A 20,737-nucleotide genomic window follows, 5' to 3' on the forward strand; every position below is an offset into this window, starting at 1 on the left:
GAGAGCATGATGAGAGCGCCGAGAGCCTGGAGAGAGAAGAGAGCGTGATGAGAGCGCAGAGAGCCTGGAGAGAGAAGAGAGCGCCGAGAGCCTGGAGAGAGAAGAAAGCATGATGAGAGCACCGAGAGCCTGAAGAGAGAAGAGAGCCTGAGAGTGACGAGAGCCTGAAGAGAGAAGAGAGCGTGAGGAGAGCGCCGAGAGCCTGAAGAGAGAAGAGAGCGTGATGAGAGCACCGAGAGCCTGAAGAGAGAAGAGAGCGTGATGAGAGCGCAGAGAGCCTGGAGAGAGAAGAGAGCATGATGAGAGCACCGAGAGCCTGGAGAGAGAAGAGAGCATGATGAGAGCGCCGAGAGCCTGAAGAGAGCGTGATGAGAGCGCCGAGAGCCTGGAGAGAGAAGAAAGCGTGATGAGAGCGCACAGAGCCTGGAGAGAGAAGAGAGCATGATGAGAGCGCAGAGAGCCTGGAGAGAGAAGAGAGCATGATGAGAGCGCAGAGAGCCTGGAGAGAGAAGAGAGCGTGATGAGAGCGCAGAGAGCCTGGAGAGAGAAGAGAGCATGATGAGAGCGCCGAGAGCCTGGAGAGAGAAGAAAGCATGATGAGAGCGCCGAGAGCCTGGAGAGAGAAGAAAGCATGATGAGAGCGCCGAGAGCCTGGAGAGAGAAGAGAGCGTGATGAGAGCGCCGAGAGAGAAGAGAGCGTGATGAGAGCGCCGAGAGCCTGGAAAGAGAAGAGAGCGTGATGAGAGCACCGAGAGCCTGAAGAGAGAAGAGAGCGTGATGAGAGCGCAGAGAGCCTGGAGAGAGAAGAGAGCATGATGAGAGCGCCGAGAGCCTGAAGAGAGAAGAGAGCGTGATGAGAGCGCAGAGAGCCTGGAGAGAGAAGAGAGCATGATGAGAGCACCGAGAGCCTGGAGAGAGAAGAAAGCATGATGAGAGCGCCGAGAGCCTGGAGAGAGAAGAAAGCATGATGAGAGCGCCGAGAGCCTGGAGAGAGAAGAAAGCATGATGAGAGCGCCGAGAGCCTGGAGAGAGAAGAGAGCGTGATGAGAGAGAAGAGAGCGTGATGAGAGAGAAGAGAGCCTGGAAAGAGAAGAGAGCATTATGAGAGCGCCGAGAGCCTGGAGAGAGAAGAGAGCATGATGAGAGCGCCGAGAGCCTGGAGAGAGAAGAGAGCATGATGAGAGCGCCGAGAGCCTAGAGAGAGAAGAGAGCATGATGAGAGCGCCGAGAGCCTGGAGAGAGAAGAGAGCATGATGAGAGCGCCGAGAGAGAAGAGAGCGTGATGAGAGCGCCGAGAGCCTGGAAAGAGAAGAGAGCATTATGAGAGCGCCGAGAGCCTGGAGAGAGAAGAGAGCATGATGAGAGCGCCGAGAGCCTGGAGAGAGAAGAGAGCATGATGAGAGCGCCGAGAGCCTGAAGGGAGAAAAGAGCATGATGAGAGCACCGAGAGCCTGGAGAGAGAAGAGAGCATGATGAGAGCGCCGAGAGAGAAGAGAGCATGATGAGAGCGCCGAGAGCCTGGAGAGAGAAGAGAGCGTGATGAGAGCGCCGAGAGCCTGAAGGGAGAAGAGAGCATGATGAGAGCGCCGAGAGCCTGGAGAGAGAAGAGAGCATGATGAGAGCGCCGAGAGCCTGGAGAGAGAAGAGAGCATGATGAGAGCGCCGAGAGCCTGGAGAGAGAAGAGAGCATGATGAGAGCGCCGAGAGCCTGAAGGGAGAAGAGAGCATGATGAGAGCGCCGAGAGCCTGAAGGGAGAAGAGAGCATGATGAGAGCACCGAGAGCCTGGAGAGAGAAGAGAGCATGATGAGAGCGCCGAGAGCCTGGAGAGAGAAGAGAGCATGATGAGAGCGCCGAGAGCCTGGAGAGAGAAGAGAGCATGATGAGAGCGCCGAGAGCCTGAAGGGAGAAGAGAGCATGATGAGAGCGCCGAGGGCCTGGAGAGAGAAGAGAGCATGATGAGAGCGCCGAGAGCCTGAAGAGAGAAGAGAGCATGATGAGAGCGCCGAGAGCCTGGAGAGAGAAGAGAGCATGATGAGAGCGCCGAGAGCCTGGAGAGAGAAGAGAGCATGATGAGAGCGCCGAGAGCCTGGAGAGAGAAGAGAGCATGATGAGAGCGCCGAGAGCCTGGAGAGAGAAGAGAGCATGATGAGAGCGCCGAGAGCCTGAAGGGAGAAGAGAGCATGATGAGAGCGCCGAGAGCCTGAAGGGAGAAGAGAGCATGATGAGAGCACCGAGAGCCTGGAGAGAGAAGAGAGCATGATGAGAGCGCCGAGAGCCTGGAGAGAGAAGAGAGCATGATGAGAGCGCCGAGAGCCTGGAGAGAGAAGAGAGCATGATGAGAGCGCCGAGAGCCTGAAGGGAGAAGAGAGCATGATGAGAGCGCCGAGGGCCTGGAGAGAGAAGAGAGCATGATGAGAGCGCCGAGGGCCTGAAGCGAAAAAAGGGAGAGCGCCGAGGGCCTGAAGCGAAAAAGGGAGAGCGCCCAGGGCCTGAAACGAAAAAGGGAGAGCGCCAAGGGCCTGAAGCGAAAAAGGGAGAGTGCCGAGGGCCTGAAGTGAAAAAGGAGAGTGACCAGAACATAAAGAGAGAATGGAGTGACCAGAGCCTGAGGGGAGCGCCACCAAAGTTTGAGGGGAAAAAGCGTGAAGAGACTAATGGAAGCTTGACGACTGGAGTGCAACGAGATCTTAAAGAGTCCAAAGGGAGCAGGATGAGAACCTAAATAGAGTGCAAAGGCAGTGCAACAAGGGCCTGCAGAGAGAAAGGAGAGCGACCAAGGACTCAGGAGAAAACCAAAGTGTGAAAAGAAAAAGGGTGATGAGACTGAGGGGAGCGTAACGAGAGAAGGGAGCGACGACAGCCCAACAGAGAGATGTAATAACAAGAGCCTGAAGAAGAGGAGAGAGTGAGGAGAGCTCAAAGGAGAGAGAAGAGAGTGACTGGAGCCTGAAGGAGAGAAGAGAGTAACCAGAGGCGAAGAAGAAGAAAGCGGCATAAGCATAACGGAAGAGAGAAGAAAGTGACAAGCCCAAGGAAGAGAAGCATCAGAGAGGGAACACCAGCAATAATAATAGGGTAACATGCTCCAAGACACAAGTCGCCAGGCCCCCTCCCTATTACATCAGTGACACCATGGTCACGTATGGTACAAAGAAAGACAAAACTTGTCATGCTGACGTGTCCTCACGTTTTTCTCTTCTCCGGACCTACACATAAGCCAGCGTATTCTTAAGAACTACTAAGACTCCATTATAAGTCCACAACGTGACTCCAGTAAGTGCTAACCGGTAGAAGGTGAGTAGAAGATGGAGCCACACATCAAGGTTCCCCATATCATTCTTACTGGTGATACGAGACTTGGGCTAAGTAGGAATTACCTGGTCCCGATCCCGGTCTAGAGACGCAGACAGATGCAGGTTTGGGGGCACAGCAGCTAGGCGCACTGGAACGCCCTCAACATCTGGGACTTCCAGGTGGCGAGCAACGTCTTGTGCTGTACTCAGAGTGGCGGTAGCTGTAAGACCAAGAAGACAGCGAACACCTAGGCGCTCCCGAAGAACCTGACAGAGGAAAGCAGGCAATATGAAATGTAACCTAAGGATAATGACTAGAGAAGAGTTCCCCGACTCCAGTCCTCAGGGCCCACCTGCCGGTCAGGATTTGGGAATATCCCACAGAATGAATACCTGAGCTAAGTCCTAAAGGATAGACACTAATCATATCAGCTGCTCAATACTAAGGAAATCCTGAAACCGACAGGTGGGCCCTGAGGACTGGAGGTGAGGACCACTGCACTAGAGGACTGACTCTGCAGATTAATGAACCATAGGGGGCGCTAAATGCCGTCACTCACCTTGCAGAGACGGAGGTAGCAGGGTCGGAAATTGTGGGACCACTCAGATACACAATGAACTTCATCTATACATGCAAAGGCCACTGGAGGGAGCTGGTCAGCTGAGGGCAAACAGCTGGTGCCCGCCCGGCCTCCTCCAACTAAAGCTTCGGGAGACAGCAGAAGAACATGCACCTTTCCCTGCTTCACCTGCAGAAATAACAGGCGTTCAGCAGAAAATACAGGAGAGACAGATTTCTGCCACACACCAGAGAGACGGCGTTAGCGAGAGTGCGTGTGGGCTACACGAGGGGCAGATCACACACAATGGAAGCACTCTCCATCATAAACATAAAGCTTTGCTCATTCACACGGTCACATGACGTCACCTTGTCCATCGCCGTTTCACGCTGAGCCCGGGTCATATTGGAGTGAATACAAACAGCCTTGAGTTTCGATGGAAGACCTGAGACCTGTGGAGAAGAGAGAGGCCAGCCATATGAAAGACTGCCTGGTGCAGGATGAAACAGGGTGTAAAATCCCTGCAGCGACCCCGCCCCGAGCTGACTTCTCCTGCAGCGACCCCGCCCCGAGCTGACTTCTCCTGCAGCGACCCCGCCCCCGGGCCGACTTCACCTGCAGCGACCCCGCTCCCGGGCCGACTTCCCCTGCAGCGACCCCGCCCCGACTTCCCCTGCAGCGACCCCGCCCCGGGCTGACTTCTCCTGCGGCGACCCCGCCCCCGGGCTGACTTCTCCTGCGGCGACCCCGCCCCCGGGCCGACTTCCCCTGCGGCGACCCCGCCCCCGGGCCGACTTCCCCTGCGGCGACCCCGCCCCCGGGCCGACTTCCCCTGCGGCGACCCCGCCCCCGGGCCAACTTCTCCTGCAGCGACCCCGCCCCCGGGCCGACTTCTCCTGCAGCGACCCCGCCCCGGGCCGACTTCTCCTGCAGCGACCCCGCCCCGGGCCGACTTCTCCTGCAGCGACCCCGCCCCGGGCCGACTTCTCCTGCAGCGACCCCGCCCCGGGCCGACTTCTCCTGCAGCGACCCCGCCCCGAGCCGACTTCTCCTGCAGCGACCCCGCCCCGAGCTGACTTCTCCTGCAGCGACCCCACCCCGAGCTGACTTCTCCTGCAGCGACCCCGCCCCGAGCTGACTTCTCCTGCAGCGACCCCGCCCCCGGGCCGACTTCTCCTGCAGCGACCCCGCCCCCGGGCCGACTTCTCCTGCAGCGACCCCGCCCCCGGGCCGACTTCTCCTGCAGCGACCCCGCTCCCGGGCCGACTTCCCCTGCAGCGACCCCGCCCCGACTTCCCCTGCAGCGACCCCGCCCCGACTTCCCCTGCAGCGACCCCGCCCCGGGCCGACTTCTCCTGCGGCGACCCCGCCCCCGGGCCGACTTCTCCTGCGGCGACCCCGCCCCCGGGCCGACTTCTCCTGCGGCGACCCCGCCCCCGGGCCGACTTCTCCTGCGGCGACCCCGCCCCCGGGCCGACTTCCCCTGCGGCGACCCCGCCCCCGGGCCGACTTCTCCTGCAGCGACCCCGCCCCCGGGCCAACTTCTCCTGCAGCGACCCCGCCCCGGGCTGACTTCTCCTGCAGGGACCCCGCCCAGAGATTCCTTCTCCTGCAGGGACCCCGCCCCGAGATTCCTTCTCCTGCAGCAACCCATCCTGGGTTACCTTCTCCTGTAGAGAACACCTCCCCGGTTACATTCTCATGCACTGACCCCCTCTCCAGGTACCTTCTCCTGCAGCTACCCCCCTAACTGGGTACCTTCTTCCTACTGTATCACCCTCCATGAACTCCACATTGCATTGCACCTCTGTGTCCCCCAATTACAGTGCCGGCCCCTCCTTTGCCCGGTCATCTGCCTGTTTAATGGTATTCATTAGTAGCATAATAGAAACATAAAGACAGAGTGCGCTATGCTACCTGATCATCCATGAGAGAGACCAGTGGGGATATGACCAGCGTGATACATGGAGACCTCATAGCATACATGTATGCCGGCAGCTGATAACACAGAGACTTGCCCATGCCAGTGGAGAGGACAACCAGGGAGGAAAGGCCTGAAAACACAAGAGGGACAGACATGCATGAGCAGAGCAGGTCTGTGACCAGAGGTCACGTATGATCAGAGACAGCAGGGTCTTCTGATGATGGAGGGGGTAATGTAGAGGCACACAGCGGGGTACAGTTCTATGAGCAGAGGACACGTATGACCAGAGACAGCAGGGTCTTCTGATGATAGAGGGGGTAATGTAGAGGCACACAGCGGGGTACAGTTCTATGAGCAGAGGACACGTATGACCAGAGACAGCGGGGTCTTCTGATGATGGAGGGGGTAATGTAGAGGCACACAGCGGGGTACAGTTCTATGAGCAGAGGACACGTATGACCAGAGCCAGCAGGGTCTTCTGATGATAGAGGGGGTAATGTAGAGGCACACAGCGGGGTACAGTTCTATGAGCAGAGGACACGTATGACCAGAGACAGCAGGGTCTTCTGATGATGGAGGGGGTAATGTAGAGGCACACAGCGGGGTACAGTTCTATCACCAGAGGACACGTATGACCAGAGACAGCAGCGTCTTCTGATGATGGAGGGGGTAATGTAGAGGCACACAGCGGGGTACAGTTCTATGACCAGAGGTCACGTATGATCAGAGCCAGCAGGGTTTTCTGATGATGGAGGGGGTAATGTAGAGGCACACAGCGGGGTACAGTTCTATGACCAGAGGTCACGTATGACCAGAGACAGCAGGGTCTTCTGATGATGGAGGGGGTAATGTAGAGGCACACAGCGGGGTACAGTTCTATGAGCAGAGAAGGACACGTATGATCAGAGCCAGAAAGGTCTTCTGATGATGGAGGGGGTAATTTAGAGGCACACAGCGGGGTACAGTTCTATGACCAGAGGACACGTATGACCAGAGCCAGCAGGGTCTTCTGATGATGGAGGGGGTAATGTAGAGGCACACAGCGGGGTACAGTTCTATGAGCAGAGGTCACGTATGACCAGAGCCAGCAGGGTCTTCTGATGATGGAGGGGGTAATGTAGAGGCACACAGCGGGGTACAGTTCTATGAGCAGAGGACACGTATGACCAGAGCCAGCAGGGTCTTCTGATGATGGAGGGGGTAATGTAGAGGCACACAGCGGGGTACAGTTCTATCACCAGAGGACACGTATGACCAGAGACAGCAGCGTCTTCTGATGATGGAGGGGGTAGTGTAGAGGCACACAGCGGGGTACAGTTCTATGACCAGAGGTCACGTATGATCAGAGACAGCAGGGTCTTCTGATGATGGAGGGGGTAATGTAGAGGCACACAGCGGGGTACAGTTCTGTGAGTCACGTATGACCAGAGACAGCAGCGTCTTCTGATGATGGAGGGGGTAGTGTAGAGGCACACAGCGGGGTACAGTTCTATGAGCAGAGAAGGACACGTATGACCAGAGACAGCAGGGTCTTCTGATGATGGAGGGGGTAATGTAGAGGCACACAGCGGGGTACAGTTCTATGACCAGAGGTCACGTATGACCAGAGCCAGCAGGGTCTTCTGATGATGGAGGGGGTAATGTAGAGGCACACAGCGGGGTACAGTTCTATGACCAGAGGTCACGTATGACCAGAGACAGCAGGGTCTTCTGATGATGGAGGGGGTAATGTAGAGGCACACAGCGGGGTACAGTTCTATGAGCAGAGAACACGTATGACCAGAGCCAGCAGGGTCTTCTGATGATGGAGGGGGTAATGTAGAGGCACACAGCGGGGTACAGTTCTATGAGCAGAGGACACGTATGACCAGAGCCAGCAGGGTCTTCTGATGATGGAGGGGGTAATGTAGAGGCACACAGCGGGGTACAGTTCTATGACCAGAGGACACGTATGACCAGAGACAGCAGGGTCTTCTGATGATGGAGGGGGTAACGTAGAGGCACACAGCGGGGTACAGTTCTATGAGCAGAGGACACGTATGACCAGAGACAGCAGGGTCTTCTGATGATGGAGGGGGTAATGTAGAGGCACACAGCGGGGTACAGTTCTATGAGCAGAGGACACGTATGACCAGAGCCAGCAGGGTCTTCTGATGATGGAGGGGGTAATGTAGAGGCACACAGCGGGGTACAGTTCTATGACCAGAGGTCACGTATGATCAGAGCCAGCAGGGTCTTCTGATGATGGAGGGGGTAATGTAGAGGCACACAGCGGGGTACAGTTCTATGACCAGAGGACACGTATGATCAGAGCCAGCAGGGTCTTCTGATGATGGAGGGGGTAATGTAGAGGCACACAGCGGGGTACAGTTCTATGACCAGAGGTCACGTATGACCAGAGCCAGCAGGGTCTTCTGATGATGGAGGGGGTAATGTAGAGGCACACAGCGGGGTACAGTTCTATGAGCAGAGAAGGACACGTATGACCAGAGACAGCAGCGTCTTCTGATGATGGAGGGGGTAATGTAGAGGCACACAGCGGGGTACAGTTCTATGAGCAGAGAAGGACACGTATGACCAGAGACAGCAGCGTCTTCTGATGATGGAGGGGGTAATGTAGAGGCACACAGCGGGGTACAGTTCTATGACCAGAGGTCACGTATGATCAGAGACAGCAGCGTCTTCTGATGATGGAGGGGGTAACGTAGAGGCACACAGCGGGGTACAGTTCTATGACCAGAGGGCACGTATGACCAGAGACAGCAGCGTCTTCTGATGATGGAGGGGGTAGTGTAGAGGCACACAGCGGGGTACAGTTCTATGACCAGAGGGCACGTATGACCAGAGACAGCAGCGTCTTCTGATGATGGAGGGGGTAGTGTAGAGGCACACAGCGGGGTACAGTTCTATGAGCAGAGGACACGTATGACCAGAGACAGCAGAGTCTTCTGATGATGGAGGGGGTAATTTAGAGGCACACTGCGTGGTACAGTTCTATGACCAGAGGACACGTATGATCAGAGACAGCAGGGTCTTCTGATGATGGAGGGGGTAATGTAGAGGCACACAGCGGGGTACAGTTCTATCACCAGAGGACACGTATGACCAGAGCCAGCAGGGTCTTCTGATGATGGAGGAGGTAATGTAGAGGCACACAGCGGGGTACAGTTCTATGACCAGAGGACACGTATGACCAGAGACAGCAGCGTCTTCTGATGATGGAGGGGGTAATGTAGAGGCACACAGCGGGGTACAGTTCTATGACCAGAGGTCACGTATGACCAGAGCCAGCAGGGTCTTCTGATGATGGAGGGGGTAATGTAGAGGCACACAGCGGGGTACAGTTCAATGACCAGAGGTCACGTATGACCAGAGCCAGCAGGGTCTTCTGATGATGGAGGGGGTAATGTAGAGGCACACAGCGGGGTACAGTTCTATGACCAGAGGTCACGTATGACCAGAGCCAGCAGGGTCTTCTGATGATGGAGGGGGTAATGTAGAGGCACACAGCGGGGTACAGTTCTATGACCAGAGGACACGTATGACCAGAGCCAGCAGGGTCTTCTGATGATGGAGGGGGTAATGTAGAGGCACACAGCGGGGTACAGTTCTATGAGCAGAGAAGGACACGTATGACCAGAGCCAGCAGCGTCTTCTGATGATGGAGGGGGTAATGTAGAGGCACACAGCGGGGTACAGTTCTATGAGCAGAGGACACGTATGATCAGAGCCAGCAGGGTCTTCTGATGATGGAGGGGGTAATGTAGAGGCACACAGCGGGGTACAGTTCTATGACCAGAGGACACGTATGATCAGAGACAGCAGGGTCTTCTGATGATGGAGGGGGTAATGTAGAGGCACACAGCGGGGTACAGTTCTATGACCAGAGGACACGTATGACCAGAGCCAGCAGGGTCTTCTGATGATGGAGGGGGTAATGTAGAGGCACACAGCGGGGTACAGTTCTATGAGCAGAGGACACGTATGACCAGAGACAGCAGCGTCTTCTGATGATGGAGGGGGTAATGTAGAGGCACACAGCGGGGTACAGTTCTATGACCAGAGGACACGTATGATCAGAGACAGCAGGGTCTTCTGATGATGGAGGGGGTAATGTAGAGGCACACAGCGGGGTACAGTTCTATGACCAGAGGACACGTATGACCAGAGCCAGCAGAGTCTTCTGATGATGGAGGGGGTAATGTAGAGGCACACAGCGGGGTACAGTTCTATGACCAGAGGTCAGGTATGACCAGAGACAGCAGGGTCTTCTGATGATGGAGGGGGTAATGTAGAGGCACACAGCGGGGTACAGTTCTATGAGCAGAGGACACGTATGACCAGAGCCAGCAGGGTCTTCTGATGATGGAGGGGGTAATGTAGAGGCACACAGCGGGGTACAGTTCTATGAGCAGAGGACACGTATGACCAGAGACAGCAGCGTCTTCTGATGATGGAGGGGGTAATGTAGAGGCACACAGCGGGGTACAGTTCTATGACCAGAGGTCAGGTATGATCAGAGACAGCAGGGTCTTCTGATGATGGAGGGGGTAATGTAGAGGCACACAGCAGGGTACAGTTCTATGAGCAGAGGACACGTATGACCAGAGCCAGCAGGGTCTTCTGATGATGGAGGGGGTAATGTAGAGGCACACAGCGGGGTACAGTTCTATGAGCAGAGGACACGTATGACCAGAGACAGCAGCGTCTTCTGATGATGGAGGGGGTAATGTAGAGGCACACAGCGGGGTACAGTTCTATGACCAGAGGTCACATATGACCAGAGCCAGCAGGGTCTTCTGATGATGGAGGGGGTAATGTAGAGGCACACAGCGGGGTACAGTTCTATGAGCAGAGAAGGACACGTATGACAAGGTCCGCTTCCTTTGATGATTTATGGGGAGGGGTGTCTGACGCAGTGTAAAAGACACAGTGTATGACCAGAGCCAGCCCCGGCCTCCGATGAAGGAGGTGGTGTCTATTATGATGGAGAAATATTTAAGACCACGGCCCCCTCCTCTTACAGATAACACGAGAAGTTTTACCAGACAAGATCCTCATAATTGCCTCTTCTTGTCCTGGACGAAACGTCTGATATCCCAGCTCTCGGAGGGCATCGTACACCTCAGACGGAGTCTCTGTCACAGGCGGTAAACATTAGACAGCACGGAGACAATGGTAAAGTAATCAGATTGTGTCCCACGCACCACGGTGGCGCTCTTACCACGGACTCTCCCAGAGGCTGTCAGCTCATACAGAGGCAGCATTGCTGGAGGAAGGGGAGTGGACTCATACACTGGCTTCACGATATCCAGGGTGACCTCAGAAGCCGGGCCGAGCTCTTGAGGATCACTGGAACGCTCTGGCAGAAGACACGAGAGGTCAGCAGCCACACCGCACACATTACCAATGGGAGTACGATGGGTTGTGGAGGGGACAGGATCTACTTACCACAGGTTGGTCTCAGCTGAGTGTTCGTCATCTGAGCCACCTCCTCTAAGGTCGGCAGCACGAGCTCCTCTTCCAGTACGGCGTCTGGCTCCAAGGGGGTTGGCGGCACAGCGACCCCTGAATAAAGGGTCAGAAGGGTCAGATCTTCTCTCTAAAGGTCTTCAGCTCCTCGTCACAGCTGGACCCTCACACAAGGACCAGTCACAGAGGAGCTTACCTTTCCCAGGACACTGGGACGCCCAATGCCCAGGCTGTCCACAACGGAAGCAAATGTCATCACCACGGGACATAGGTCTCCCACCACCGCCAAACTGCTCCCCCTTCTTCTGCCACTTCGACTTCCACATCTGAGACAGAAGACAGAGTCAACCAGTGGAGACACGAGGGATAGCAGACAGTCACCAGTGGAGACACGAGGGATAGCAGACAGTCACCAGTGGAGACACGAGGGATAGCAGACAGTCACCAGTGGAGACATGAGAGGGATAGCAGACAGTCACCAGTGGAGACACGAGACAGAAGACAGTCACCAGTGGAGACATGAGAGGGATAGCAGACAGTCAGCAGACAGTCAGCCAGTGGAGACACGAGGGATAGCAGACAGTCACCAGTGGAGACATGAGAGGGATAGCAGACAGTCACCAGTGGAGACACGAGGGATAGCAGACAGTCACCAGTGGAGACATGAGAGATAGCAGACAGTCACCAGTGGAGACATGAGAGGGATAGCAGACAGTCACCAGTGGAGACACGAGGGATAGCAGACAGTCACCAGTGGAGACACGAGACAGAGATAGCAGACAGTCACCAGTGGAGACACGAGGGATAGCAGACAGTCACCAGTGGAGACACGAGGGATAGCAGACAGTCACCAGTGGAGACACGAGACAGGGATAGCAGACAGTCACCAGTGGAGACACAAGGGATAGCAGACAGTCACCAGTGGAGACACGAGACAGATAGCAGACAGTCACCAGTGGAGACACGAGGGATAGCAGACAGTCACCAGTGGAGACACGAGACAGAAGACAGTCACCAGTGGAGACACGAGACAGATAGCAGACAGTCACCAGTGGAGACATGAGAGGGATAGCAGACAGTCACCAGTGGAGACACGAGGGATAGCAGACAGTCAGCAGACCGTCACCAGTGGAGACATGAGAGGGATAGCAGACAGTCACCAGTGGAGACACGAGGGATAGCAGACAGTCACCAGTGGAGACACGAGGGATAGCAGACAGTCACCAGTGGAGACATGAGAGGGATAGCAGACAGTCACCAGTGGAGACACGAGGGATAGCAGACAGTCACCAGTGGAGACACGAGACAGAGATAGCAGACAGTCACCAGTGGAGACACGAGGGATAGCAGACAGTCACCAGTGGAGACACGAGGGATAGCAGACAGTCACCAGTGGAGACACGAGACAGATAGCAGACAGTCACCAGTGGAGACACGAGGGATAGCAGACAGTCACCAGTGGAGACACGAGGGATAGCAGACAGTCACCAGTGGAGACATGAGAGGGATAGCAGACAGTCACCAGTGGAGACACGAGGGATAGCAGACAGTCACCAGTGGAGACACGAGACAGAGATAGCAGACAGTCACCAGTGGAGACACGAGGGATAGCAGACAGTCACCAGTGGAGACACGAGACAGGGATAGCAGACAGTCACCAGTGGAGACACAAGGGATAGCAGACAGTCACCAGTGGAGACACAAGGGATAGCAGACAGTCACCAGTGGAGACACGAGACAGATAGCAGACAGTCACCAGTGGAGACACGAGACAGAGATAGCAGACAGTCACCAGTGGAGACACGAGGGATAGCAGACAGTCACCAGTGGAGACACGAGGGATAGCAGACAGTCACCAGTGGAGACACGAGGGATAGCAGACAGTCACCAGTGGAGACACGAGGGATAGCAGACAGTCACCAGTGGAGACACGAGGGATAGCAGACAGTCACCAGTGGAGACACGAGACAGAGATAGCAGACAGTCACCAGTGGAGACACGAGGGATAGCAGACAGTCACCAGTGGAGACACGAGACAGAGATAGCAGACAGTCACCAGTGGAGACACAAGGGATAGCAGACAGTCACCAGTGGAGACACGAGACAGATAGCAGACAGTCACCAGTGGAGACACGAGACAGAGATAGCAGACAGTCACCAGTGGAGACACGAGACAGAGATAGCAGACAGTCACCAGTGGAGACACAAGGGATAGCAGACAGTCACCAGTGGAGACACGAGACAGATAGCAGACAGTCACCAGTGGAGACACGAGACAGAGATAGCAGACAGTCACCAGTGGAGACACGAGACAGAGATAGCAGACAGTCACCAGTGGAGACATGAGAGGGATAGCAGACAGTCAGCCAGTGGAGACACGAGACAGAGATAGCAGACAGTCAGCCAGTGGAGACATGAGAGGGATAGCAGACAGTCACCAGTGGAGACATGAGAGGGATAGCAGACAGTCAGCAGACCGTCACCAGTGGAGACATGAGAGGGATAGCAGACAGTCACCAGTGGAGACACGAGGGATAGCAGACAGTCACCAGTGGAGACACGAGGGATAGCAGACAGTCAGCCAGTGGAGACATGAGGGATAGCAGACAGTCAGCCAGTGGAGACATGAGGGATAGCAGACAGTCAGCCAGTGGAGACATGAGGGATAGCAGACAGTCACCAGTGGAGACATGAGAGATAGCAGACAGTCACCAGTGGAGACATGAGAGGGATAGCAGACAGTCACCAGTGGAGACACGAGACAGGGATAGCAGACAGTCACCAGTGGAGACACAAGGGATAGCAGACAGTCACCAGTGGAGACACAAGGGATAGCAGACAGTCACCAGTGGAGACACGAGGGATAGCAGACAGTCACCAGTGGAGACATGAGAGGGATAGCAGACAGTCACCAGTGGAGACACGAGGGATAGCAGACAGTCACCAGTGGAGACACGAGACAGAGATAGCAGACAGTCACCAGTGGAGACACGAGGGATAGCAGACAGTCACCAGTGGAGACACGAGGGATAGCAGACAGTCACCAGTGGAGACACGAGACAGGGATAGCAGACAGTCACCAGTGGAGACACAAGGGATAGCAGACAGTCACCAGTGGAGACACGAGACAGAGATAGCAGACAGTCACCAGTGGAGACACGAGGGATAGCAGACAGTCACCAGTGGAGACACGAGGGATAGCAGACAGTCACCAGTGGAGACACGAGACAGAGATAGCAGACAGTCACCAGTGGAGACACGAGGGATAGCAGACAGTCACCAGTGGAGACACGAGGGATAGCAGACAGTCACCAGTGGAGACACGAGGGATAGCAGACAGTCACCAGTGGAGACACGAGAGATCACATGAGAGACATGTTACCTGTTTTCTCAACCTATTCCCATTCAGTGCAAACCCTTTCACATAAGTCTTCTTCTTCAGATTGATCCGAACAAAGTTGCCGGTACGTTTTTGGGGTGCCCTGTGAGGACATGATGAGGGTTAGGGACTACAGGGGAGAGCAGAGAGGAGATGACAGAGGCTGTGGGTCTACCTGAGACTCTTTGCAGAGTTGCCGGTGACTCTCTGCACTGTCCTGTCCTCGTCCATCACATCACCCAGCAGATTCTCTGTGTCATGGACCCTTGGGGGATCCTCGCATGAGTCTTCTCCGTCAGTCTTGGCCTTCTTTGCTGGCCTCTTACGGCTTGTCTCTGTGTAACTTGTGTGCTCCTCAGACTCTGTAGGGGTGTCTCTGAGCCTCTTCCCTCTCTTCTGCCTCTTTCCCTGAGACGTCCTATCATTGCTCTCAGACTTGCTGCTTTCAATGGCTTCCGATCCCATGTCCTTCTGGTCTCCACAGACGGCCATTGCGGCAGGCTCGGGTCTGGATTGCTCCTCATTTTGGATGTAGCTCTTTTTGGTCGGCTCCTCTGTGGCTCCTGGTTTCTTGTGGCTCCTCTCCTGGGCCATTTCCTCCACTCTCTGGTCACTCTCGGGAGTTGGGTTAATTACTTCTGCGTGCGGAAGCCGTTCTTCTCCTCTCGCTAAACTGAATTGTGGACCACATTTTGATGTCTCTTTAGAGTCTACTTTGCCGTTTGGGTCACGATTCCCACATTCACCGGGAGATCTTCTCTTTGCAGTCTGATCGGACAACAAAGTCTTCTGTGCTTGTTTTACATGCGAGTAGTCCGAAGGTCCAGGATCTGGTGGCGACCTGGAGTCCACCCAGGGTTCAGACTTCTGCCTGTTTCTGTCTCCGCGGTCTGATAGTTGGCAGTGCTCTCTACCCAGTCTCTGCTCGCACCTCTCCAGCCAGTCTGGATTTAAGGAGGTCAGTCGCTGGCCCACTTTGGCTTGCAGCTGGTGAAGCTTCGGCTTGGGACTTTCTTGCAGAGTGGAGGATAATCGAAGCTTGTGCGACTGAAATCCTAGAGAGAGATTTTCTAATTCCTCAGGAGATTCTAGAGAATTATCAATGGCCATCTGAGGAGCATCAGACGGAGATGAACTCGGCTTCTTGGCTTCGACCGTGGTCAAACTAACATGGGTCCGGGGCAGTGAGGACTTCTTCAAGGATACTGGACGATCCTATACAACAATTACATCAAATGTAAACAGGGAGAAGATCAGTGTGAACAGGAAGCAAGTGGGAAACAGACGGCTGGTACTGGCAGTAAAGAAGGGGTGCAGAGGTCAATATGTGGGGCACAGGCTGGTGTGTGATCATCTACTGGGTGCAGAGGTCATTATGTGGGGCACAGGCTGGTGTGTGATCATCTACTGGGTGCAGAGATCATTATGTGGGGCACAGGCTGGTGTGTAATCATCTACTGGGTGCAGATATCATTATGTGGGGCACAGGCTGGTGTGTAATCATCTACTGGGTGCAGAGGTCATTATGTGGGGCACAGGCTGGTGTGTAATCATCTACTGGGTGCAGAGGTCATTATGTGGGGCACAGGCTGGTGTGTGATCATCTACTGGGTGCAGAGGTCATTATGTGAGGCACAGGCTGGTGTGTGATCATCTACTGGGTGCAGAGGTCATTATGTGGGGCACAGGCTGGTGTGTAATCATCTACTGGGTGCAGAGGTCATTATGTGGGGCACAGGCTGGTGTGTAATCATCTACTGGGTGCAGAGGTCATTATGTGGGGCACAGGCTGGTGTGTAATCATCTACTGGGTGCAGAGGTCATTATGTGGGGCACAGGCTGGTGTGTGATCATCTACTGGGTGCAGAGGTCATTATGTGAGGCACAGGCTGGTGTGTGATCATCTACTGGGTGCAGAGGTCATTATGTGGGGCACAGGCTGGTGTGTGATCATCTACTGGGTGCAGAGATCATTATGTGGGGCACAGGCTGGTGTGTAATCATCTACTGGGTGCAGAGATCATTATGTGGGGCACAGGCTGGTGTGTAATCATCTACTGGGTGCAGAGGTCATTATGTGGGGCACAGGCTGGTGTGTGATCATCTACTGGGTGCAGAGATCATTATGTGGGCCACAGGCTGGTGTGTGATCATCTACTGGGTGCAGAGGTCATTATGTGGGGCACAGGCTGGTGTGTGATCATCTACTGGGTGCAGAGATCATTATGTGGGGCACAGGCTGGTGTGTAATCATCTACTGGGTGCAGATATCATTATGTGGGGCACAGGCTGGTGTGTAATCATCTACTGGGTGCAGAGGTCATTATGTGGGGCACAGTCTGGTGTGTAATCATCTACTGGGTGCAGAGGTCATTATGTGGGGCACAGGCTGGTGTGTAATCATCTACTGGGTGCAGAGGTCATTATGTGGGGCACAGGCTGGTGTGTAATCATCTACTGGGTGCAGAGGTCATTATGTGGGGCACAGGCTGGTGTGCAATCATCTACTGGGTGCAGGGGTCATTATGTGGGGCACAGGCTGGTGTGTGATCGTCTACTGGGTGCAGAGGTCATTATGTGGGGCACAGGCTGGTGTGTGATCATCTACTGGGTGCAGAGGTCAATATGTGGGGCACAGGCTGGTGTGTGATCATCTACTGGGTGCAGAGGTCATTATGTGGGGCACAGGCTGGTGTGTAATCATCTACTGGGTGCAGAGGTCATTATGTGGGGCACAGGCTGGTGTATAATCATCTACTGGGTGCAGAGATCATTATGTGGGGCACAGGCTGGTGTGTAATCATCTACTAGGTGCAGATATCATTATGTGGGGCACAGGCTGGTGTGTAATCATCTACTGGGTGCAGAGGTCATTATGTGGGGCACAGGCTGGTGTGTAATCATCTACTGGGTGCAGAGGTCATTATGTGGGGCACAGGCTGGTATGTGATCATCTACTGGGTGCAGAGATCATTATGTGGGGCACAGGCTGGTGTGTAATCATCTACTGGGTGCAGAGGTCATTATGTGGGGCACAGGCTGGTGTGTAATCATCTACTGGGTGCAGAGGTCATTATGTGGGGCACAGGCTGGTGTGTAATCATCCACTGGGTGCAAAGGTCATTATGTGGGGCACAGGCTGGTGTGTAATCATCCACTGGGTGCAAAGGTCATTATGTGGGGCACAGGCTGGTGTGTAATCATCTACTGGGTGCAGAGATCATTATGTGGGGCACAGGCTGGTGTGTAATCATCTACTGGGTGCAGAGGTCATTATGTGGGGCACAGGCTGGTGTGTAATCATCTACTGGGTGCAGAGATCATTATGTGGGGCACAGGCTGGTGTGTGATCATCTACTGGGTGCAGAGATCATTATGTGGGGCACAGGCTGGTGTGTAATCATCTACTGGGTGCAGAGATCATTATGTGGGGCACAGGCTGGTGTGTAATCATCTACTGGGTGCAGAGGTCATTATGTGGGGCACAGGCTGGTGTGTAATCATCTACTGGGTGCAGAGGTCATTATGTGGGGCACAGGCTGGTGTGTAATCTACTGGGTGCAGAGGTCAATATGTGGGGCACAGGCTGGTGTGTAATCATCTACTGGGTGCAGAGGTCATTATGTGGGGCACAGGCTGGTGTGTAATCATCTACTGGGTGCAGAGGTCATTATGTGGGGCACAGGCTGGTGTGTAATCATCTACTGGGTGCAGAGGTCATTATGTGGGGCACAGGCTGGTGTGTAATCATCTACTGGGTGCAGATATCATTATGTGGGGCACAGGCTGGTGTGTAATCATCTACTGGGTGCAGAGGTCATTATGTGGGGCACAGGCTGGTGTGTAATCATCTACTGGGTGCAGAGGTCATTATGTGGGGCACAGGCTGGTGTGTAATCATCTACTGGGTGCAGAGGTCATTATGTGGGGCACAGGCTGGTGTGTAATCATCTACTGGGTGCAGAGGTCATTATGTGGGGCACAGGCTGGTGTGTAATCTACTGGGTGCAGAGGTTATTTTGGTGCCAAGGACCACTGCAGTGCCAACCTCTCATATCATCCGTGCCACCAGCTCAGCACAATACACCATATTTCATGTAAAGTGAATGTATATTGGCCTTTACTTTCAAGGTTCCTCCGAAGTTGGTCTTAAGCTTCATTCCAAAATACTGAACAGATGCCTTAAGGGAGTCCCGCTCATTTGAGGTCAACGTTGCAGTCACACTGCCGCGGTTAAGATGGCTTCCCCATGAGCTTGTTTCCTGAAGATAAAGCAGGATAGACTAGGGTAAGAGGTAGGTTTGGAGGGCAGCTCACCAGTCAACCTCACTGCCACCTCAGGCCACACAAAAGCCCAGACTCCCCTGCCCCCAATCCTACAGGCAGCCCACAAGGCTAGGCTCCCACCACCCCTGATGAGTTTAGCCTGTCTCTCTAGGAGCCTCTCATGACCCTCCTGAGCTGCTGTCAAGCCGAGGCGCCTCTTCCCCAAGTGTACACCATAGGGCTAGTTTCCTATCGCAGACGACTCCACTGAGCCAATACACTCTGCCATTAAGGAGGCTGTGAGAGGATCTGGGTGTAGATGCCAGCGAGTGCTGATCCCCGAAATGTCTGCCATCAGTGACCGCTATAGCTCAGGGTGAATATAAGCACACAGAGGCTAAATCTGCCACCCACAACCACACCGGATGTGCCCTATGTACTGCCTTATGGTCAGAACGCAGTCTCAGCACTAACCTCTGTAACAGCCCCGGGCACAGTCCTACCACCCCCAACCACACCGGATGTGCCCGATGTACTGCCTTATGGTCAGAACGGAGTCTCAGCACTAACCTCTGTAACAGACCCGGGCACAGTCCTACCACCCCCAACCACACCGGATGTGCCCGATGTACTGCCTTATGGTCAGAACGCAGTCTCAGCACTAACCCCTGTAACAGCCCCGGGCACGGTCCTACCACCCCCAACCACACCGGATGTGCCCGATGTACTGCCTTATGGTCAGAACGCAGTCTCAGCACTAACCTCTGTAACAGCCCCGGGCACAGTCCTACCACCCCCAACCACACCGGATGTGCCCGATGTACTGCCTTATGGTCAGAACGCAGTCTCAGCACTAACCTCTGTAACAGCACCGGGCACAGTCCTACCACCCCCAACCACACCGGATGTGCCCGATGTACTGCCTTATGGTCAGAACGCAGTCTCAGCACTAACCTCTGTAACAGACCCGGGCACAGTCCTACCACCCCCAACCACACCGGATGTGCCCGATGTACTGCCTTATGGTCAGAACGCAGTCTCAGCACTAACCCCTGTAACAGCCCCGGGCACAGTCCTACCACCCCCAACCACACCGGATGTGCCCGATGTACTGCCTTATGGTCAGAACGCAGTCTCAGTACTAACCTCTGTAACAGCCCCGGGCACAGTCCTACCACCCCCAACCACACCGGATGTGCCCGATGTACTGCCTTATGGTCAGAACGCAGTCTCAGTACTAACCTCTGTAACAGCCCCGGGCACAGACCTACCACCCCCAACCACACCGGATGTGCCCGATGTACTGCCTTATGGTCAGAACGCAGTCTCAGCACTAACCTCTGTAACAGCCCCGGGCACAGTCCTACCACCCCCAACCACACCGGATGTGCCCGATGTACTGCCTTATGGTCAGAACGCAGTCTCAGCACTAACCTCTGTAACAGCCCCGGGCACAGTCCTACCACCCCCAACCACACCGGATGTGCCCGATGTACTGCCTTATGGTCAGAACGGAGTCTCAGCACTAACCTCTGTAACAGCCCCGGGCACAGTCCTACCACCCCCAACCACACCGGATGTGCCCGATGTACTGCCTTATGGTCAGAACACAGTCTCAGCACTAACCCCTGTAACAGCCCCGGGCACGGTCCTACCACCCCCAACCACACCGGATGTGCCCGATGTACTGCCTTATGGTCAGAACACAGTCTCAGCACTAACCTCTGTAACAGCCCCGGGCACAGTCCTACCACCCCCAACCACACCGGATGTGCCCGATGTACTGCCTTATGGTCAGAACGGAGTCTCAGCACTAACCTCTGTAACAGCCCCGGGCACGG

The 20,737-nt window shown here is 54.9% G+C and overlaps 2 protein-coding genes across 4 annotated transcripts in view; one reads left to right on the forward strand and one right to left on the reverse strand.

Moving 5' to 3' along the window:
- The window catches only part of UBASH3A (ubiquitin associated and SH3 domain containing A), a 698,439-nt gene that overhangs the window by 511,513 nt on the left and 166,189 nt on the right, over window positions 1-20,737 (forward strand). The gene's annotated exons all lie outside the window — the stretch shown is intronic.
- Window positions 1-20,737, reverse strand: part of RECQL4 (RecQ like helicase 4) — a 100,860-nt gene that overhangs the window by 40,613 nt on the left and 39,510 nt on the right. The window contains exons 5-15 of the mRNA XM_040422704.1: window positions 18,755-18,892; window positions 14,806-15,845; window positions 14,634-14,733; window positions 11,448-11,577; window positions 11,231-11,347; window positions 11,004-11,141; window positions 10,825-10,917; window positions 5,773-5,909; window positions 4,224-4,307; window positions 3,856-4,044; window positions 3,380-3,562 (exon numbers count right to left, since the gene is read on the reverse strand). Coding sequence (XP_040278638.1) covers window positions 3,380-3,562; window positions 3,856-4,044; window positions 4,224-4,307; window positions 5,773-5,909; window positions 10,825-10,917; window positions 11,004-11,141; window positions 11,231-11,347; window positions 11,448-11,577; window positions 14,634-14,733; window positions 14,806-15,845; window positions 18,755-18,892 — 2,349 coding nt within the window. The remainder of the gene's footprint in view (window positions 1-3,379; window positions 3,563-3,855; window positions 4,045-4,223; window positions 4,308-5,772; window positions 5,910-10,824; window positions 10,918-11,003; window positions 11,142-11,230; window positions 11,348-11,447; window positions 11,578-14,633; window positions 14,734-14,805; window positions 15,846-18,754; window positions 18,893-20,737) is intronic.

Source organism: Bufo bufo, chromosome 3 (genome assembly GCF_905171765.1).
Source record: "Bufo bufo chromosome 3, aBufBuf1.1, whole genome shotgun sequence".
Classification (NCBI taxonomy): domain Eukaryota; kingdom Metazoa; phylum Chordata; class Amphibia; order Anura; family Bufonidae; genus Bufo; species Bufo bufo.